The sequence below is a fragment of the Aythya marila genome (assembly GCF_965140915.1).
Source record: "Aythya marila genome assembly, chromosome: 3".
NCBI lineage: Eukaryota > Metazoa > Chordata > Aves > Anseriformes > Anatidae > Aythya > Aythya marila.
The window spans coordinates 7,564,177-7,582,116 of record NC_139044.1 but is presented as its reverse complement, the minus strand read 5'-3'; the positions used below and the strand labels follow the sequence as shown (position 1 = coordinate 7,582,116).

Genomic DNA, 17,940 nt, shown 5'->3' with positions numbered 1-17,940 from the left:
TTCATCTCAGAACAAATCTTTTGCTTTGTCTCTTTAGCTGTGGCATGACTGCTATAGACCTTTAAGAACTTTTTTTTCTTTGAAAACCAAATGTTCATTTTTGATGGCTGTGATTTATAGTTCTTTCTGCTTATGGTTTGAATAATAGTGGAGACTTTCAAGGCTCTTGTGAATCATGAGTGTCAGAATGCAGAAGTAATCTCATACAGAACTTCATGTCAGATGTTACTGACCACCCTTCTGACAGACTTTCATCCTCCCGCAGCCAGTAAGCTTTGAGTTGGCCAGATGCCTTTATCTCCAAGGTCTGAAGCAGTGCAAAGAATGTGTCTTTCTTGTTTTGGTAAACATTTTGCACCGTCTATGCACCTGCTTTAGCTGTGGCTCATGGATTTAAAAAAGGGCAGATATTCCTGTGCCCAGAGCTTGCTGAGGACCTCTGAGCCCTCTGATAGTCTACTGCCAAGGGTACCTCATATTTTCATTCTCTCTCTAACCAGCTTGACTCTCTTTAGATCACAAAGAGAATCTGCAAATACTAGAAAGAGGAGATTATATGAAAGCAATCTAGGATCTGAATTTCTTCACTTAATTGGGTTTCCAGCCCCAGCAAACTAGAACCTGAGTACAGGCACACACAGGTCCCATTGTGTGAAGGTAACTGTTTCGTTTTATGGAAGACGTTACTCATAGACAAAGGGAGGATTTATGTTTGCCTTTTGTCTGATACTGGAACATAATGAGCACATCCAGTCAGCATCTTCTTCATTCTTTCTCCATTTCCATAAAGCACTGCATTTGGGGCAGGAAGGGCTGGGATGTCAAATGGGTGCTGTAGTGGCATAGCACTTTGTGCATCAGTGCCAAAAATCCTACACGCTGTGGACATTTTGGTTGCCCTGGCTGTCAGTGCCCTTCACTGCAGAGTACCCGTGACAAAGAGGTGCCTCTCGCTCAAGGAGCATCCAGTGAGAAGGATTAAGAAAGGAAAGAGTGTTTGGAAATGCTGCCATCTCTAGTGCGATGAGTTCTGCCCTCATGTGGCCCACCTGTAGGAGAATTTTGTGGCCTAAAGGACATCAGGTTTAATTCAGTGCATAAATGCAGTCTGATAGCTTTTTGATGCTGCTTACAGAGTCAGCTCTAAATGTATTTCTAGTCAGCAGAAATTGTGAAAATTATTTTCCTTTATTTACCCTCTCTGACTTCAGATGTTCTCTACTTCAAGTTTTCACATCCACTTATGAAAGCTGGACTCGATCCTGCCCTTCTGATTAGGTGTCTTCTTTCTGTAACTTTGGAATTTTAAAAAACAGTAGCAAGGAGCCAACCTCTTTGTGCAACCCTGGCTGAGGTGGATGGAGTGGAGACAGCTTCAGCCTTCCATCCTGCGTGTGCCCTGCAGCAGGGCCGCTGCTGCCTGTGGCTGAGGTGCTCTGGTTGCTGTTTCCCCAGCACAGCTCCTTTTCTGTGGCATTAGCTGGCCACCTGGGCTGTCCTGGCTGCAAGACATGCTGTAGTTCCTGCTCAGAATGGCAGGCAAGTCCTAGAGGCTGTAGTTTTTTTAACCCCACTTTTTTTCCCAGGACATTTCCTCAATTCCAGAAGTATTTATGCAGAGCACTGCAAAAACCATCCGGTGCATTGCTATCCAGGAAATCCGTGTGATTGCTCTCTGAGTCTGTAAGTCTGATAAGCCTCAAGAACAAAGCCTTAGGGCTGGGTGTAGTGGGAGTGGTAGCAAAGGAAGCCTCTTTGGTTGTACAAAAAAAATGCTCTCCCAACCAGGCTCCACCTGGATGTATAACAAAAGACCAAAACAAACAAGTTCAAATATGTGCAGTGGCTCCGTACTTCCTATATGGAGCTCTTTGTAGTTTTTCATATGGCTAATGGTGCTTTTTACAGCAATGCTTGCAAGCTAATGCGGAGGAGAACCCGCTGGCCATTGGTGCAGCAGACAGCCCCTGCCCTGAAATGGTTCCATCTGAACAGACACTGTAGGCATCAGGCTCAGGAAGGAGAGGAGAATGCAGAGGCTGAGGGAGCAGGGTGACAGGATGTACAGCTTCAGCACAATCTTCTAATGCAGTTCAAGGGAAAGATAAATGGGGAAAAGGACCTGGAGAAAGAGTGAGGGAGGGACAAGATGGGTTTGAGTAAAACTATCACAAGGAAAGAAGGGGAAATGGAGCAAGCTATCAGCACACCAGGGGCAGTTATGCTGCTGTGTGACCTCTGAGCCCCTGTGGGTCTCAGCTTTACCTTTTACAGCTGCTCCCTCAGGTGTAGGACACTTTTATAGCTGCACACGTCTGCGGCTTTCCCTGCTGCCAAGGGGCCCTGGTGGGGTCTCAGTGAAGAACATTCCCCTTCTATTTCTGAGTCCAGAGGGTTGCTGAGAGCAGGGCTCCTGGCTGGTCTCCCCTCTGCAGCTGTCCTTAATTTGGTGACTTCTGCTTCTGTTTCTGCCATCCAGAAGGAAAGTGTTTTCTTCTCCATTTTCTCTTGGAGGAGCATAAGGGGACTGCCATGGTCCAGTTGCTTACATTGTGGCCTCTCTCATTCTAAAACTGAGATCTAGCTTCAAGATAGTGTCAGGTCTGACTCAAGTTATTACCTGGTTCTGTTTTTCATCAACTTTTGTACTTGTGCAACTTTCTAACTCAACAGAGAACTGAAATATTTTTTTCTTTGCCCATTCAGGAAGGAGAATGCCTGCTGTTTGCTGGAACAACTAGAGAGTTATATCTTCCTTGCATGTATCTCAGCATTCTTAGCAGGCAGTAGCATTCATGCTATGTGTAAGATTTATTACTTCTTCAAGGTTTTGAAACCCACAGGCTTACAGTTAAACCACAAGAGACGTTGTCAGTTGTCAGTGGTGTTAGCATTGTCAAGGACCTCTGCAGAGACAGCCTGGGAACACTGTGGTAAATTTTGGTGTTCTGCTCTTGGGTTAATTTGAATCAGGCACATCTTCATGCTGAACATACCTCATTTTACTATTTTAGGTTCTTCACAACGTTGCCACAGAAGGAAGATGTCCTCATGTTTTAACCGACTGCGGTACATTTCCTATCTCATTTTACCATGTAGGTCTAGCTTAATTTAGACACTGGAATTTGAGGTTGCCTCTTCAGCATATAGAGGGAAGTCCCTATTTAATGTAAACCTAGACATAGCTATAATGTAAGTAATACATGCAGTTTCTCACATGAACAAGCAGGTGAATTCAAGCAGTCATTCTAAATAACTGGAGTCTGAAGAGCAAACCCTTCTGTGCTAGTGTGGGGTTTTCTTCCACAAACTGTTTTAGCAAACCAGTAAGAGCACTCACTGATAATGTGAAGTGTGGCAGAGTCAGTTTCTGACCCTTCCTTGCCATGCACCTCTCAGAAGAGTAGGATTTTAACAGGGATGACTGCAATCAGCAGTCAAGCAATCTTTGTTCAAAAACCGTGCATCAGGCTTGGTGCTTTTCTCCACCCTCCAGGGCTGCCCAGTGCTCTTGGCCCTCAGTGCAGCTGCAGTCCGGTCTGTCCACCAGTCTGTCCGCTGGTCCATCCACCTCCCTGCCCCACCAGCTGGCTTAGCTTGGCCTCTGCACACAGGGCCAGAGGCATGGGGCAGCCAGGCCCTTTACACCACGTGATTTTAGCATCTGGATAAAAAATGGTACCTGAAAGGGTTCTGTTCTTCAGTCTGTCTGCCTGTTGATTCTCTTTAGAGTCTTTCAGACTTACTGGTAGTAGAGGGTAAGAAAAGCTTTGTAATGGGAAGCGTAGTTATGGAATAAGAAAATTCTAAAATGTGTCATTGGAGTTCTTAAAGAACAATTTGGGGAAACACGGAGAAGGAATTAATTATGTTTGGATATAGCCACTCTGGGTAGGAAGAACAGACTAAATGACTTCTTAAGGCCATTTATTCCCATTCAAAAATAACACCAATTCTGTGATGAAAGTACAGGAATTCCTGCCAGTTCCAGCAGGGATATATTCCATCCTGAGTATATTACAACCACGTCCTCAAGTATCCAGTTTAAGCCTTGTTACAGTTCAGCCCTGTTCTTCAGAGATTTCTCATCTTGCAATCTCACTCCAGGTCATTTTGGACAACCAAACAACCTTTTAGTGTTAAATAACTCTGAGCACCAATGATCACATTTGTTATGCTGAAGAAAAAAACAAAACAAAACAAAACAAAAAAACACAGCTGTATCATCATCTGTGTGATGTTCCTGCGTATTTTCCCTTCAGAGTTCTTAAAGTCGGTATTTCCAATACTGCGTGGAGATAATTTGCTAGATTTTTAAACTCCAGGTTTCTCAACATAAGAACTTGTCTGTTCATTCTTAACTATATTCAAATCAATGTCATGAAAATTTTCCTTTTAATTGCACAACTTGTGTCCTCTCCAGAATGCATGAGTCTAGAATGTAATCTACCCTTAAATCTATTAAATCATCGTGACACTAAATCATCATGATAGAATCACCCAAACAATTTCTTGCTTCAATTTAGCAACCCGACTAATGCACTGTATTTGCCCAGACGTATATATGTGAGCCACAAAAGAGTGGAATCAAACCCACTGCTGTTAACTACATTACAGGGGCTTTTCCTAAGGCACAATTTGTGTGTCCTCTCCTTTGCACTCTCTCAGGTAACACCTGCCAAGACATCAAGATTACCTGGGCTTGGACTCCAGCCTCTTCCTTTGATGGTTATGTGCATCTTCCCTGCCATCTGATCTGTAACTCAGTTGGTTTTTACCTACAGCTTTATAGTTGCTGCCTGCACAGTTATTCAGAGAAAGCTGTTGAGATAACAGAGGAGCAATGTGTAGCCCTTTAAAGGGTCCTCTCCTATTGCTCTGCCTTACAGACCTTTTGCTTTTATGTAACACCCAGCAAACACAGGTAATCTTCATGTTTCTGAAGTCACTAAACTCTTCCAGAGAGCTTGCTCTGGTAATTTTTAGATCAGGAAAAGTGGTATGTTAAGCCAGTTGTCGTCGACATGTAATTTATAGCCTTTGAGAATATCGTGAGTGTCTGGAGACTTCCACTAACATGGATTTATTCAGCTATTGGAATTATGTGCTGAGATCATCTTATAAATTGCCACCCTATAAAATAACCTCCAACTCTATATCCTTATTTATCTTAGTCTATTACATAGCCCAGCAATAAGACCATGCACAACGAAATATGAACAAATCTTACACAGTGAGCAATAAATAGAAATCATCTTCTTTACTCTGCCTCCTCCGTCTAAATTGCCTCATAAATAAGGGAAGTACAGATCGACAGGGATTACTATTCCAAAAGAAGTGTCAGTCAGAAACATGTTTGGCGATACCTCAGGAATCAGCTCATCAGGCACCATGTCCATCTGAGGAACCCACTAAGAACTGTGGGGTTGCCAGCACAACTCATCCTTCAAGGAGCAAAGAATTAGGAATTAAAAATAGGGCTTTTTGACTAACCTTTGGTTTTCCTCTGTGCTAAGGTTACTCTTAAATGCTCTGAGAAATACATTCCAAGGCAAATAGAGCTTCTGTTTGCTGAAGTACACAAGTGTGTCACATGAGTTTGTTAAAAACAGTGTTCGGAGGGTTATATAAATTACTACAGCTTTGTTGGCTAGCAGGAGGTGCTGAGCCACAGGGAAGGTATATTATGGAGAGCATTACAGCAAGTGAACACTTTGCAAGGGCTGTGTAACCTGAGATCTAATTGTTGCAGTTTTGAAGATGGTTTTCTTATGTTTTTTGGCAAACAGACTGAAATTCCCTGTGGTCTTCCAACTAGTGCTCCAAATTCTGTACATGATACTTGTGAAACCACGCTGACTTCAAAATTTGCCCTGTGTATTTGACTTGTTAGAAAAACAAATGCGTGCTGAACCTAAGTAAGCGCACTAAATAACATGGGCACATCTGAGCTTCAAACATGCTCTTCATTTGAAAGGCAGTAAAAGATGCACCACATACTTACTCAAAACGTATCCCAGAGGGGCAACAGAAATGAACAAATTGGTTTTGCTTGAAATGCCTATTTCATTTTTTTTTTCTCTGCTGTTATTTTTTTGACTAGACATAGGAAGAACCGTGAAGCAGCCAGTGAACTTCTGATGAGACTCAAAGATAACAGAGATCTTCAAAAGTTCCTTCAGGATTGTCAAGAGGTAAACTACATCCTTTCACTTTTATCACTAAAAGCTGCATCCCATAGAAAAGCATCCTCCCCCCACACACACCCTGTGTATTATAAGGACTGGGGTACTCGATACTTTGCAATCAAGTCATCCCGTGGTATTTAGTGTTGAGTAAACAATTAAAAAAAAAAAAAAAAAAAAAAAAAAAAAAACAACCAAACAAAAACCAACAAAACAATAAGCAAACACAAAGAACCCTGCAAAAATTAATCCATTTGTTGGATGAACTGAATTTTTCCTTTCATCCGCTAAGCAAAAGACAGGAAAGATTGCCAAAAGCAGTGAAGACTTTGTGCTGTGGTATAAATCGATCATGCTGAATCTGGTGGGATTAGCACTGAACTCTTACAGTAAGAAGTTTGTCTGAGGATGCATATGTGTTTGTGGCCTGGTATAGGACAGTTGTTTAAGTGGTTTCTCTAAAATATTAGTCAGAAGAATAGCAGTTTAGGAACAAGAGAGGAGCAGGATTAAATGTGATAAATTTAAACTTATTTATTTTAAATAGAGTTAAGAAAAGTCTTGTTCCTAGCATGAGGAATTAAGTGAGTAATTTTCAGTTTATTTCATGAAGTACTAACAGAGACTAAAGATGGCATAGGCCTTGCCTGTGATGTGCATTAAAAGCTAGCTGTCCATGCCTAAAGGCTGCAAAGAAAGGTGACTGTGAGAAAAGTGCTTTTAATTTCAAGAGTTGCTGCTGCATTAGCTGTACGTTTTAGCCAGCTACAGGAAACTGGAAGTTGCTGCAGTGTGTCTAAATGGACTTGCACCACAGTTGGGATTCATACAAGAAAGAAGCAAAATGATGCTCATAAACTGGCCAAATGTTGTTTACTGCTTGGTTGCCTAGATGCAGTCTGTCTTCCTGCATTGCATAAGCTAGCCATGAACTTGGCTTAAATGCTCCTTCCTTGGTAGTAAAAACATGACAGATGAGCAAAAATTCTGCTGTCATTAGCAGCAGCTTCTTCCTTCCTCTGTAACATTTCTAATACAAAAATCCCTCCGGCTCTTGGAGCTCTTCTAGCTTGTGTGTCAGTGTGGTTGTGTTCTTCCCTAGGTTCTGTTTTTTTTCCCCAATGTCACTGAAAGAAAAAGGACAACATAAAAGCGCTAGTGTCTGGCCTCCTGAATGCCTTTTCTCTCAATTGTTTCTCTCCAGCCACTAAAACACGGATGTCTCCTCTGAGCATTTCCAAGACAGAACTAAACAATTTCAAAATGTTTCAATTTTTTCCGATCCTTTCTGAGCGGACGTTAGCCTTGATGATAATTGAATGGTTGTTTTCTGAGAGAACAGCCATAATGGGACTTGGAATTGGTGCTGGGGGGTTACAAAGTGCCCACTGATACCTACGTTGGGCCAGAAGGAGTGTGTCTCTTCAAACAGGGCTGCCAGCTCTGTGGAGCTGCTCCCTCCCAGCACTTACAGGAGCACCACTGCCCAGTGGAGGTGGAAGGGAGCCAAGGGAATACCTCGCCCTTCGCTTTTCCATGTCCTGTGGCCAGGAGGCCGGGAGTTGTTAGCAGGCAGATCTGAACCAGTCTCTGTTTCAGCAGGCAGTGATCTTCAGCATTCCTGCCCGCTGCGTTAGGGAGGTTCTGTAATGTGGGGAGAGGAAAGTGTGTTCCTTCCCCAGGGCAGCCACCTCCGGTCCCTCTGGGCCAAAGCCTTGCTGTAAATGTGGCCTCCTGCCCCTCTCTCCTTCCTCCTCTGACTCACAAGCGAGGCAGCGAGCAGGGTCAGTGGCGCTCAAGGAGGTGGCAGGATAATGCTCGTCACAACAGCTCAGCACTGATAAATCTTTCCTCTGGGTCACAGACGAAGGAAGCTGTGGCAGATTGTTGTGTTAGTAGTCAGACACGCTGGCACAAGCTAATCCTGAGGTGTTGCTTATTCTGTCTCTTTCTTACATTCATAACTATGAATGTGTTAAATTGGTGGAGAGAATGAAAGAGTGACAACAGGAAATTCAGAGAAGAGGGGGGATTAGATAAATTTTGCCGTTCAGTCTTCTGGGACATCCTGCTCTTCTACAGCTCACCTTGGAGGAGATTAAAGCTGATCTTCCTGTAAGAGCTTCGAAGCCCCAGCACTGTCTGGGCTAATTTCCCTGGGGACACCAGAGGAAACACATTTGGATAGGCTGCATGTCAGGAGCTTTCTGTCTGCTCACTGAGTGTGCCAGCAGGTCTTGTCATGGACTGCAGACGTCTGTGAACCTTCGGCAGGGAGAGACGCTGCGTCAGCCCAGGCATTTGCAGTGTCTGGGAAGCACACCAGCAGTCGGTGCTCTTCTGCCTTTTCTTATTCCTCTGGCAGACTTATGAGAGTTGTGTCTCTGCGTTTCTCTCAGCTAGGCCTGCTTTTCATTGCAGGTTTTCTGGGAGCTGATGGCAGAAACAGCATTTTGTGGTATGGTGCAGGAGATAGGATGAAACCTAACTAGCTCTGCTGGTGTTAACAACTGACTCATGGTTTCCTGGACAAACAAATACTCCAAATGCCAGTGTGAGGCACCGTTTTAGCAAATTATTGTATTGTCTTTTTAAATCTACCTCTGCCCTGAAGATAACAACTTCCAGTGACTATAGTGGTTTCAAAAACCAGATTTTAATAGTCACCCCTAAAATGCTTCATTTGCACTTCTGTCTTATCAGAAGGTGTATAACAACGTTCTGAAGGTCAGAAATGAGGGTTTTATCCTGACAGCCACTGGCTGTGTACCACTGGCTGGCTGTGTCTCAGTGACCCCATCTGTTAGTACAGATGATGCTACCTTTCTTTGGGAACCACTTTTAAATCCTTGGAAGACTTATTGCTGTGGCTGGGTAAAAGCAAACAATAAAAGACAAGCACTGCAGTTTTCAGAGTGAAGCAGCTGTACTTCCCCCTAGAAAGGCAGGAATAAACACACTTATTTCAGGTTGCATAGTAATCTTTGATATAGCCTTTTATTGTCGAGTAGCACAGCAGCCTTTAGAACTGTCACCTTAGATTCCTACAGAGGTCTCCATTAATGGGAGCATTTTTCTATTCGGACTTGATAGCAAAATCAGATGAGTTTCTTTGACTTGTTTTTAAATTGCTTTGATTTTCCCTTTTTGTGGAACTTCACAATATCTTTAAGGACAATTTAAAAATGGCTTGTGAGTTCTGAATGAATTTGTTGTCCTTCATCCCGAATCTGCAGTGGTGAATTGGCAAGTCTGGCCTGTGCTCTGTTACTTGTTTTGTAAGAGTGCTTCCTCGGCATGACAGCGTGTATCATCCAAGTGGAGTTCTAGGAAAAAAGCTTAGATTTGTTTTGACATTTTCCTCTTTGGCAGACAACTTTAAATATGCAGTAAACTAATCTTTTTGCAAATTCTGTAAACACTACTGATAGTGTGGTGTGGTTTTTCTTCATCCACACCTAGGGAACAGATAAAGCAGTCAGACTCAGCCTAGGAGGAAATCTGGTACTGGCTGCTATGATCGTTTTCACATTCCATTTGCCCTTGGCAAATAAGCTATTTTTAAAGTATTGATTTTTCTCCAGTGTTGATCTGGGAATTGTTCTCAGTGTCTTTGTATTTGAATAAAATCAGAACACAATAAGTTTTGGATTTTAGGTAATCTGAAAAGGGGTATCTCAAGTACCACAAACCTTGCTGGAGACCAGACAAATAAATGTATTTAAATGTTTATGTAATCTCTGTAGAGAAAAGACTGTAGGGAAGAGGTACAAACATGGTGAGATTTAATGGTCCCAAACCATCTTTATTCTTAAGGCTTTTAATACAGATTGGAACTACAGAATTTCTCGCTCAGTGTTTCACTGAAAGATTTACCTTAGGGCTCTGCTTAATTCTGGAGAATGACTTGTGCATGCCACCCCATTAGTGTGTACTTGTGCAATGTCCTGAGGAAACCCGCAAGGCTCCACAGGGGTGTGGTGATGACATTCAAGTCCTGTCCTGAGTAGCAAGTGCATTGTGTAATGTTGAAAGGGAAAAACAGCGCGAAAGTACATTGTGACCAAAAAGCAGGACACATGCCCATTTCTCTTCCTGTTGAGCTGGAAGAGACCCGTTTGATTTTGCTCATGATGGAGTTGATTCCTTTCTGTTTAGGTTGGAGGTTATTTATATGATGGAGATGTTATTTAACTGTTAAAGGGGTGGATCCTTAACCGAATCCCGAATAAAAGCAGTTCCTGAATCTCATGCAGCTCTTCTGTAGTGGACATCTCTGTATCCTTGGTCCAGAGGCATTTGGGTACTTCACATTATTCCCTACTGCAAATGTCCTGAACACCTGTGTATCTTCCTTTCCAGCTCTCACTCTGGATCAATGAAAAGATGCTTACAGCCCAGGATATGTCCTATGATGAGGCAAGGAATCTGCACAGCAAATGGCTGAAGCATCAGGCATTTATGGCAGAACTTGCATCCAACAAAGAATGGCTGGAGAAGATTGAAAAGGTAACTAAAGAATGTCCCCAAACTACCCTCATCTTTGTCAGAGATGGTTATGCACAAAGAGAAGATCTGTTCCTCTGCAGGAATCGGTCCTTGAATTCTGCATTCAGCTAAGTGAAAAGGAGATTTCCTTACTGTAGAGTAACTATCTCCTTGTGTCTCCATCTAACCCTTCATTCCACATCAATCTTAAGGATTTTTACATAAGACACATTCACAGAACACTTAATGGCTAAGTTGCCAGTTTTGTTTTCTTTGTCTAATCATTCTTACATGTTAGGAAGAAGGCTTAACCTATTTTTCATACCCAAAGGCTGAAAAGGGCAAATGTTGTGATTTGAGGTAATAAAGGAAAAGTACTTCCTAGAAAATAACTGAACATAGGTGAATTCAGACACCTGTGCTGCCGTGCTGGTTTTTATTCTTTCAGGACTATAATCAGGCAGCTTTTCCACATACCAACTTAATGCATGAGGTAAAGTACAGCCAGTTTTGTGATTAATTAATAGATTCACAGCTCTTTTCACCAAGTTACTGTGAAGGCCTTTATAAGCTGTGATCTGTACTTTTCCCCCCATTTCTTGTGTGCAACTTTGGAAAACTAAGGAGGAAAATTAAACTGTCTTTAGCTCTGACAGTGGGGTTTCTGTTCAGTGTAAGTTAGCCTAATTGCTTATTTCCTTTCCTACTTTGGCACTCTGTATTCCATTAGAGGTTTTTCTGTGATCTGCAAATAGCAATACCCTTTAATGGTGTAATTAGAAGTCTGCTCTTAGTACTGGATGTGCTTTTTTAGTGATGCTAGTACATCCTCATTCTTTGCCTCTGAAAAATCAGATTGCAGCAAAGAAGTACCAAAGTTGTGTCTTGAGTCAGAGCTGGCAATCACTGTTAATATTATGGGGGTCAGCACTATTGAATGTTCTGGGTTGTGAGTAGTGTTCACATCCAAGAGTTATCTATTGTCAGCACCACGTAGGTGCAGAGGTAGAAGTATAATTAGAGGTGAAGAAAATATTTCCAAAGCTAATACAAAAGCAAAAGTCTTTGTAGAGACAAAAAGATATTTCAAGTCCAGGTGCTCTGCTGCTGCTAGGTACAGGTGTCCTGCTTTCCAAGGAAGAACATTCTCTGATACTAGCATGAACCCATGGTGATTGCCATAACCCATCAACACACCTCTCTCAAGTCACACAGTTAAGTTTTGGTGCCATAAGCTCCAGCATTATGCTGGGTCTTCACCACTCCCTGGTGAAATGTCACACGGTGTGGAGCAGCCCGCTCTGCTCCAGTCCCAGCAGCATCCCCAGGAGCCCCCACAAAGGAACGAGAGTAGGGGGGAGGAGAAATGAGGCATTGACTGACCTTCCCAATTGCCAAGAAATTCTCGTGCTGGCAACAGAGATATGTAGGAGCTGTTGTTCTGGAAAGAGTCATTGGATAATTGGAGATAGTGGTTGATGTTGCCAGCAGATGAGGAATCCTGAGTGCTTGCTAATTGGAATAATTTCAGTAACGGTCTGTGAGTGTTCCTGAGGAGGTGCCATTTTGGTTGTTCTTTGCTTTGCAGGAGGGAATGCAGCTCATTGCAGAGAAACCAGAGACTGAAGCTGTAGTGAAAGAAAAGCTGACAGGTCTCCATCAAATGTGGGAAGAGCTCGAATCCACTACCCAGACCAAGGCTCAGCGTCTCTTTGATGCAAACAAGGCAGAGCTTTTTACCCAGAGCTGTGCTGATTTGGATAAGTGGCTGAACGGTTTGGAGAGTCAAATTCAGTCGGACGACTATGGAAAGGATCTCACCAGTGTCAACATCCTGTTGAAGAAGCAGCAGGTAAATGGAGCACAGGTTACAGAGTGGGCAGAGAGCAGATATCTGCACTCAAAGGAACAGATGGGAGATCCTTTCAGTTTAGAAAAGCTTTTATTTGCTGTTCTTTCTTCTTGTTGTTCCATCTATCTTTAAGAAACAGCAAAAGCACATCCAGAAACAAATTGACCATAAATTTCTTGATGCAGTTGCTCCCTTGTACTTCCTTCTCTCCCCATGTTAACAACTTTTCTGTCTCCTGGCGTAGTCCCCCAGTCACCAGTCCCTCCTCTCTGAACCTGGCTGCCTGCCCTTGTTTCAAACTTGTCCAGTACTGGTCGGTCCCTGGTTTGCTGCTCTAAGGACAGCAAAGAAGCAGTAAGGACAGGAGGGAGCAGTGAAGCTCTCATGCAATTAGCTGTGCTCTGAAATTTTTCAGAGTAACTTGTGAACGCCCGATAGAAGCAACTTAACTCTGCTCTATTGGCCAAATTCACCATTTGTGCAAGCAGGTGTAATGGGGTCATCAGGGGGTGGCTGCAGCTGTGAAGGAATGGATCTGTGTTTAAACCTTGTTCTTTGCAACGTGAGTGTTTTGATAATTATTAATTACTGATCAGCATCTGTTCTTCCTTCTTACATAGCTATTGACGTACCCTAGTCACATAAACTGCTTTTACCCTACTTTTCAAGATCTTTTGCCATGTTTGTGTTTAGATGCTAGAGAATCAAATGGATGTTCGTAAGAAGGAGATAGAGGAACTGCAAAGCCAGGCACGGGCTTTAAGTCAGGAAGGAAAGAGCACAGATGAAGTAGATGGAAAACGCCTTACTGTAGAAAAGAAATTTTTGGAGTTGCTCGAACCTTTAAATGAAAGAAAGGCAAACCTGCTGGCCTCCAAAGAAATCCACCAGTTTAACCGGGATGTGGAAGATGAAATTGTGAGTACAAAAGAAATCTCATTCCCTAGATACTAGGAAAATGTCACACCTATCACAGAGCTTGGAAGAAGCCTTTCAATCACGTCTCTCAGTAGCATCGTAGAGTAAAGCTGCTTTTTGCATCTCATGCATGCCAGCCTCTGTCTGATGTTCTAGCTGTATCTGGGGTTGCTCCAAATCAGATGTGCTCTTTTTCTTTTGCAGTTGTGGGTTGGAGAGAGAATGCCTATAGCAACATCTACTGATCATGGACACAACCTCCAGACTGTGCAGCTACTGATAAAGAAAAATCAGGTAAGCAGGTGCTGTCAGAGCTCTCTCCCTGTTATTTCTCTTTAACACTGACTAATTCAGGAAAGAAAAGCCTGGGGCAAAATTGTGGGTGCATCAGTCAGGATGTGCTATGGGGAGGTCAGGATGTGCTGTGGGGAGGTGGGGTGACCACAGCTGGGGGGGCAGTGTGTTCCAGGATGCTCATGGAGGACAGAACCCCAGTTTATCCACATGAGCTGATGGCTTGTGTTTTGTTGCCCCTCTAGAGGTGAAATCCCTGAGCAGCATTTTTCTTTGTTGGGTGCAGTGTCTCATCAGTCTGCTTTTCTCCTGTTAGACCCTTCAGAAAGAAATCCAAGGACATCAGCCTCGTATTGACGATATTTTTGAGAGGAGTCAAAATATTATCACAGACAGTAGCCCTAATGCTGAAGCCATTCAACAGAGACTTGCAGACTTGAAGCAGCTGTGGAGCCTTCTAATTGAGGAGACAGAGAAACGCCACAAGCGCCTCGAGGAGTCTCACAGAGCACAGCAGTATTACTTTGATGCTGCCGAGGCCGAAGCCTGGATGAGTGAGCAGGAGCTCTACATGATGTCGGAAGAGAAAGCCAAGGTGAGCAGCTCCACAGCAACACTAGCTTGATTTTAATTGTTTAGCTCAAGGGGGGTAGGTGACATAATTTAATATGTCGCTAACGTAATGGTAACATAAACAAATCTAATTCCCTTCTAAAAGCTCAAGTGATCATCTCTTCGATCTGTTATGACATCTTGGGTAGTGTGGAGGATAGATCTTGCTATACTGAAGCTGCCTCAGAGTGTGGATGGCAACTGTGTGTTCTCCTTTGCTGCAAAGCCAGATGTGCTAATGCAGTCCTGTTAGGGCAACACTTCCAGCAGTGCGGAATCGCTGGGAACAGCACAGTGCACCTATCTGTGAAGTAGGCCTGGTGGTCGCTCAGTGGAAGCCACTAGTTGTCAGCTGCAGGCCTGTCTTTACTCCCAGCACAGTGAAACCTGAACAGCATCAGACCATACCAAACTAGTTGAACATTTATTTTTCAGTAGTTTGGCAAGTATGTGTTAGTATGCTGTATCTTATTTGTTATTTACAAAAACACAGCACCTTCATTAACCTGATAAAATCAAACTCAGCTTTGTATCAGTATAACACTCATGGGTGTTCAGTCGTCAGTTAGCAAGGATTTGTTTTCTTTTTTATATCTAAGCAATGCAAATGAAAAGGACTATTAACATCAGCAGCTCATCATGAAAAATATGTTAATGAAAAGGCTTATTGACAATACCGTGTAACATTGAGAGTTGTTTTCTTTCTTAATCATAACAACACATAAAAAGTTTTGATTGGAATTTCCCCAGGCACTTTGGTGGAGAATCCTTTGGCATGAGCTAGTTAAGTTTTCTTGTCTTTATCCAGTCAGTAGCCGAAAAGCCTAACAAGCCTTGTGCCTAAAACTGTTCATTTTTCTGAGCCCTGTGTAGTCAGCAGTGTGTAAACACACAACAAGCTTCATAGAAGAGGAAATTCAACATGCTTAGTGCGCAGCTGATGTAATCTTGTTCTGTATCTCAGAGGGGTTGTTGTATTCATGCTTTTTTACTCATCATTTTGCTTTCTGTGGGTACCATTTACTGTGAACTCAACCGTTAATTTACAGTCATCGGGAGCTGGGAGCAGTCCTTTATAAATCTTCCTGGTTACTGCTCTTTGCTAATGCACCAAGATGAACTTGCTATATGGGGTCTTGCCCTGGAGTAGGAGAATGGATTGTCATTTTCTGTCACCATTAACAGGATGAACAGAGTGCAGTATCCATGTTGAAGAAGCACCAGATTTTGGAACAGGCTGTAGAAGACTATGCTGAGACTGTGCACCAGCTTTCAAAGACCAGCAGAACTTTGGTGGCAGATAATCACCCTGAAAGGTATTAACTGCTGTTTTTAATTGTATCACGAGTTCTTTTAGTAGTTCCATCACTTCACTAGCTTGTTCTGACACACAAAGACTGCAGTAAAGAGAAAATAACTCAGGAGTTTGTACAGGGGAAGCTGAGTTCAGTTTCATTAGAGATGCATGTTGGACCACACTGATTTGGCCAGAGACAGGATTTTAGGAGAACCAGGATTCTGGGTGCAGTTTTCTGCCCTGAGCAAGGTCAGTATGTACAGCTCCTGACTTCTGGATAGCACTGTGCACCTTCAATAAATGCCCCTTGTGCCCTTTATACAGACTAGCAGTGTCAGATCTGCCAGCACTGCTGAGCTGTACAGAGGTATAACAATCCTGAGAGACAAAGATCCTTATTTATTCTTTCAGACAACTTTTATGTCCAGATCATAGGGTGACAGTTATTTATCCTTTTGTCTTAGGGCAGTGCTCCCTGAGATCTACTCCTGTGAGATTTCTGTAGAAATTCAGACTTGAATCTCAGATTCATAGTATGAGATTCATGCTTGAATCTCATACTTTAAACATAGGCATAGTAGCATCTTGATTTTGGTTAATTTATCTCAACTTTCTCAAACAGGTTTCCCTGTGAGAGAATTCAGGAAGCGTAAGAGCTGTTTCATTGTAAGAGCTGCAGCTAAGCAAACAGAATTCCCCATTGGATTTGACTGTGGGGATGACTTGATGATGAGGCTGATTTGTGTAACTGCTCTACCTTTGCAGATAGGAAGATAGAACAATCTTAGGCAAGATACTCTTTGCCCCTGGTGGAAGATTATTTAACTCAAAAGCACTCTCTTGTGGTCATCCTAATTTCTGATGAGAGTGGATTTCCTGGCTGAGCCCACTGCAATAACATAATTGACTTCATATGGCAGAGGGAAGGCAATTTGACAGGGCTATGTGGCTCAGACAAAATATATGGAAAGATAATGGCAACAGAAACATTAATCACTTTTGGAAATGCTGAGCTTTAGAGTGAGAAAAAACACATCAGTGCTTCTGAACTTTGAAGCAGAATTTAAATAAAAATGAAATGCTTCTTGCCTCAGCAGCTCAAATCCTTCCTGTCATTATGGGAGAAGGCTCTGGTATGATCTGTGGTCAAACTAAAGGAAGTCATGGTTCCCAGCATCACTCTCTAAAGTCAGCAGGGGTACAGGTACAGGGCAGAAGAGATTTCCAGCTAGTGCAGCCAGCTATCCCAGCAGAAGGCTGGTTAAGGGTGTCTGAGCCAAATTCCTGCATACGGCAGGCACACATTCTGGCGATTACATATCCCAAGCGTGATTTTTATTCTTTGAAGTTTTTTTCAGTCTACTCATATTATTTGTAAAAAAGATAGGGAGGACTTGATGCTCTTTGTTATTTTTCAGTGAGCGTATCAGCATGCGCCAGTCCAAAGTGGATAAGCTGTATGCAGGCCTGAAGGATCTAGCTGAAGAGAGAAGAGGCAAACTGGATGAGAGACACAGGCTCTTCCAGCTTAACCGAGAGGTGGATGACCTGGAGCAGTGGATTGCTGAAAGGGAGGTGGTGGCAGGATCCCATGAGCTGGGACAGGACTATGAGCATGTAACGGTAAGGTCTTCAGATGTGGCTGCAGATTGACCTTTTTCTGGAGGCTGCACACATGTAGATGATTCACATAAATGGGTGGTTGGTTTGACTGGTTTGCTCAGATCACTTTGCAAATACAGCCTTGCATGAATCCGTTTCTCTGTGTTTCAGATGCTACAGGAGCGATTCCGGGAATTTGCCCGAGACACTGGAAACATTGGACAGGAACGTGTTGATACTGTTAACCACATGGCAGACGAACTCATCAATTCTGGACATTCGGATGCTGCAACAATTGCAGAGTGGAAGGATGGTCTTAATGAGGCCTGGGCTGATCTCCTGGAGCTCATTGACACGAGAACACAAATTCTAGCAGCCTCTTATGAACTGCACAAATTTTACCATGATGCCAAGGAAATCTTAGGACGCATTCAAGACAAACACAAGAAACTGCCAGAAGAGCTTGGTAGAGACCAAAACACAGTGGAAACACTACAGAGAATGCACACTACATTTGAACACGATATCCAGGCGCTCGGTACCCAGGTGTGTAGCAAGTGAACAACACGGTCTGTGGCTGAAGAGTGCTTCCACTGCTCTTGCCCCCACTGTGGCTGGGAGACAGAGTGCTGGCAGCTGCTTGCCAAGTGTATTCCTATGGGTATAAGTTCCTATGGATCATTTTCTTATCT

At 43.0% G+C, this 17,940-nt stretch overlaps 1 protein-coding gene across 3 annotated transcripts in view; it reads left to right on the top strand.

Moving 5' to 3' along the window:
- Positions 1-17,940, top strand: part of SPTBN1 (spectrin beta, non-erythrocytic 1) — a 135,843-nt gene that overhangs the window by 99,055 nt on the left and 18,848 nt on the right. For all 3 annotated transcript variants that reach the window (XM_082755763.1, XM_082755762.1, XM_082755764.1), the window contains 9 exons: positions 6,104-6,194; positions 10,548-10,694; positions 12,262-12,525; positions 13,219-13,443; positions 13,648-13,737; positions 14,054-14,332; positions 15,535-15,665; positions 17,065-17,269; positions 17,420-17,794. In XM_082755763.1, coding sequence (XP_082611889.1) covers positions 6,104-6,194; positions 10,548-10,694; positions 12,262-12,525; positions 13,219-13,443; positions 13,648-13,737; positions 14,054-14,332; positions 15,535-15,665; positions 17,065-17,269; positions 17,420-17,794 — 1,807 coding nt within the window. The remainder of the gene's footprint in view (positions 1-6,103; positions 6,195-10,547; positions 10,695-12,261; positions 12,526-13,218; positions 13,444-13,647; positions 13,738-14,053; positions 14,333-15,534; positions 15,666-17,064; positions 17,270-17,419; positions 17,795-17,940) is intronic.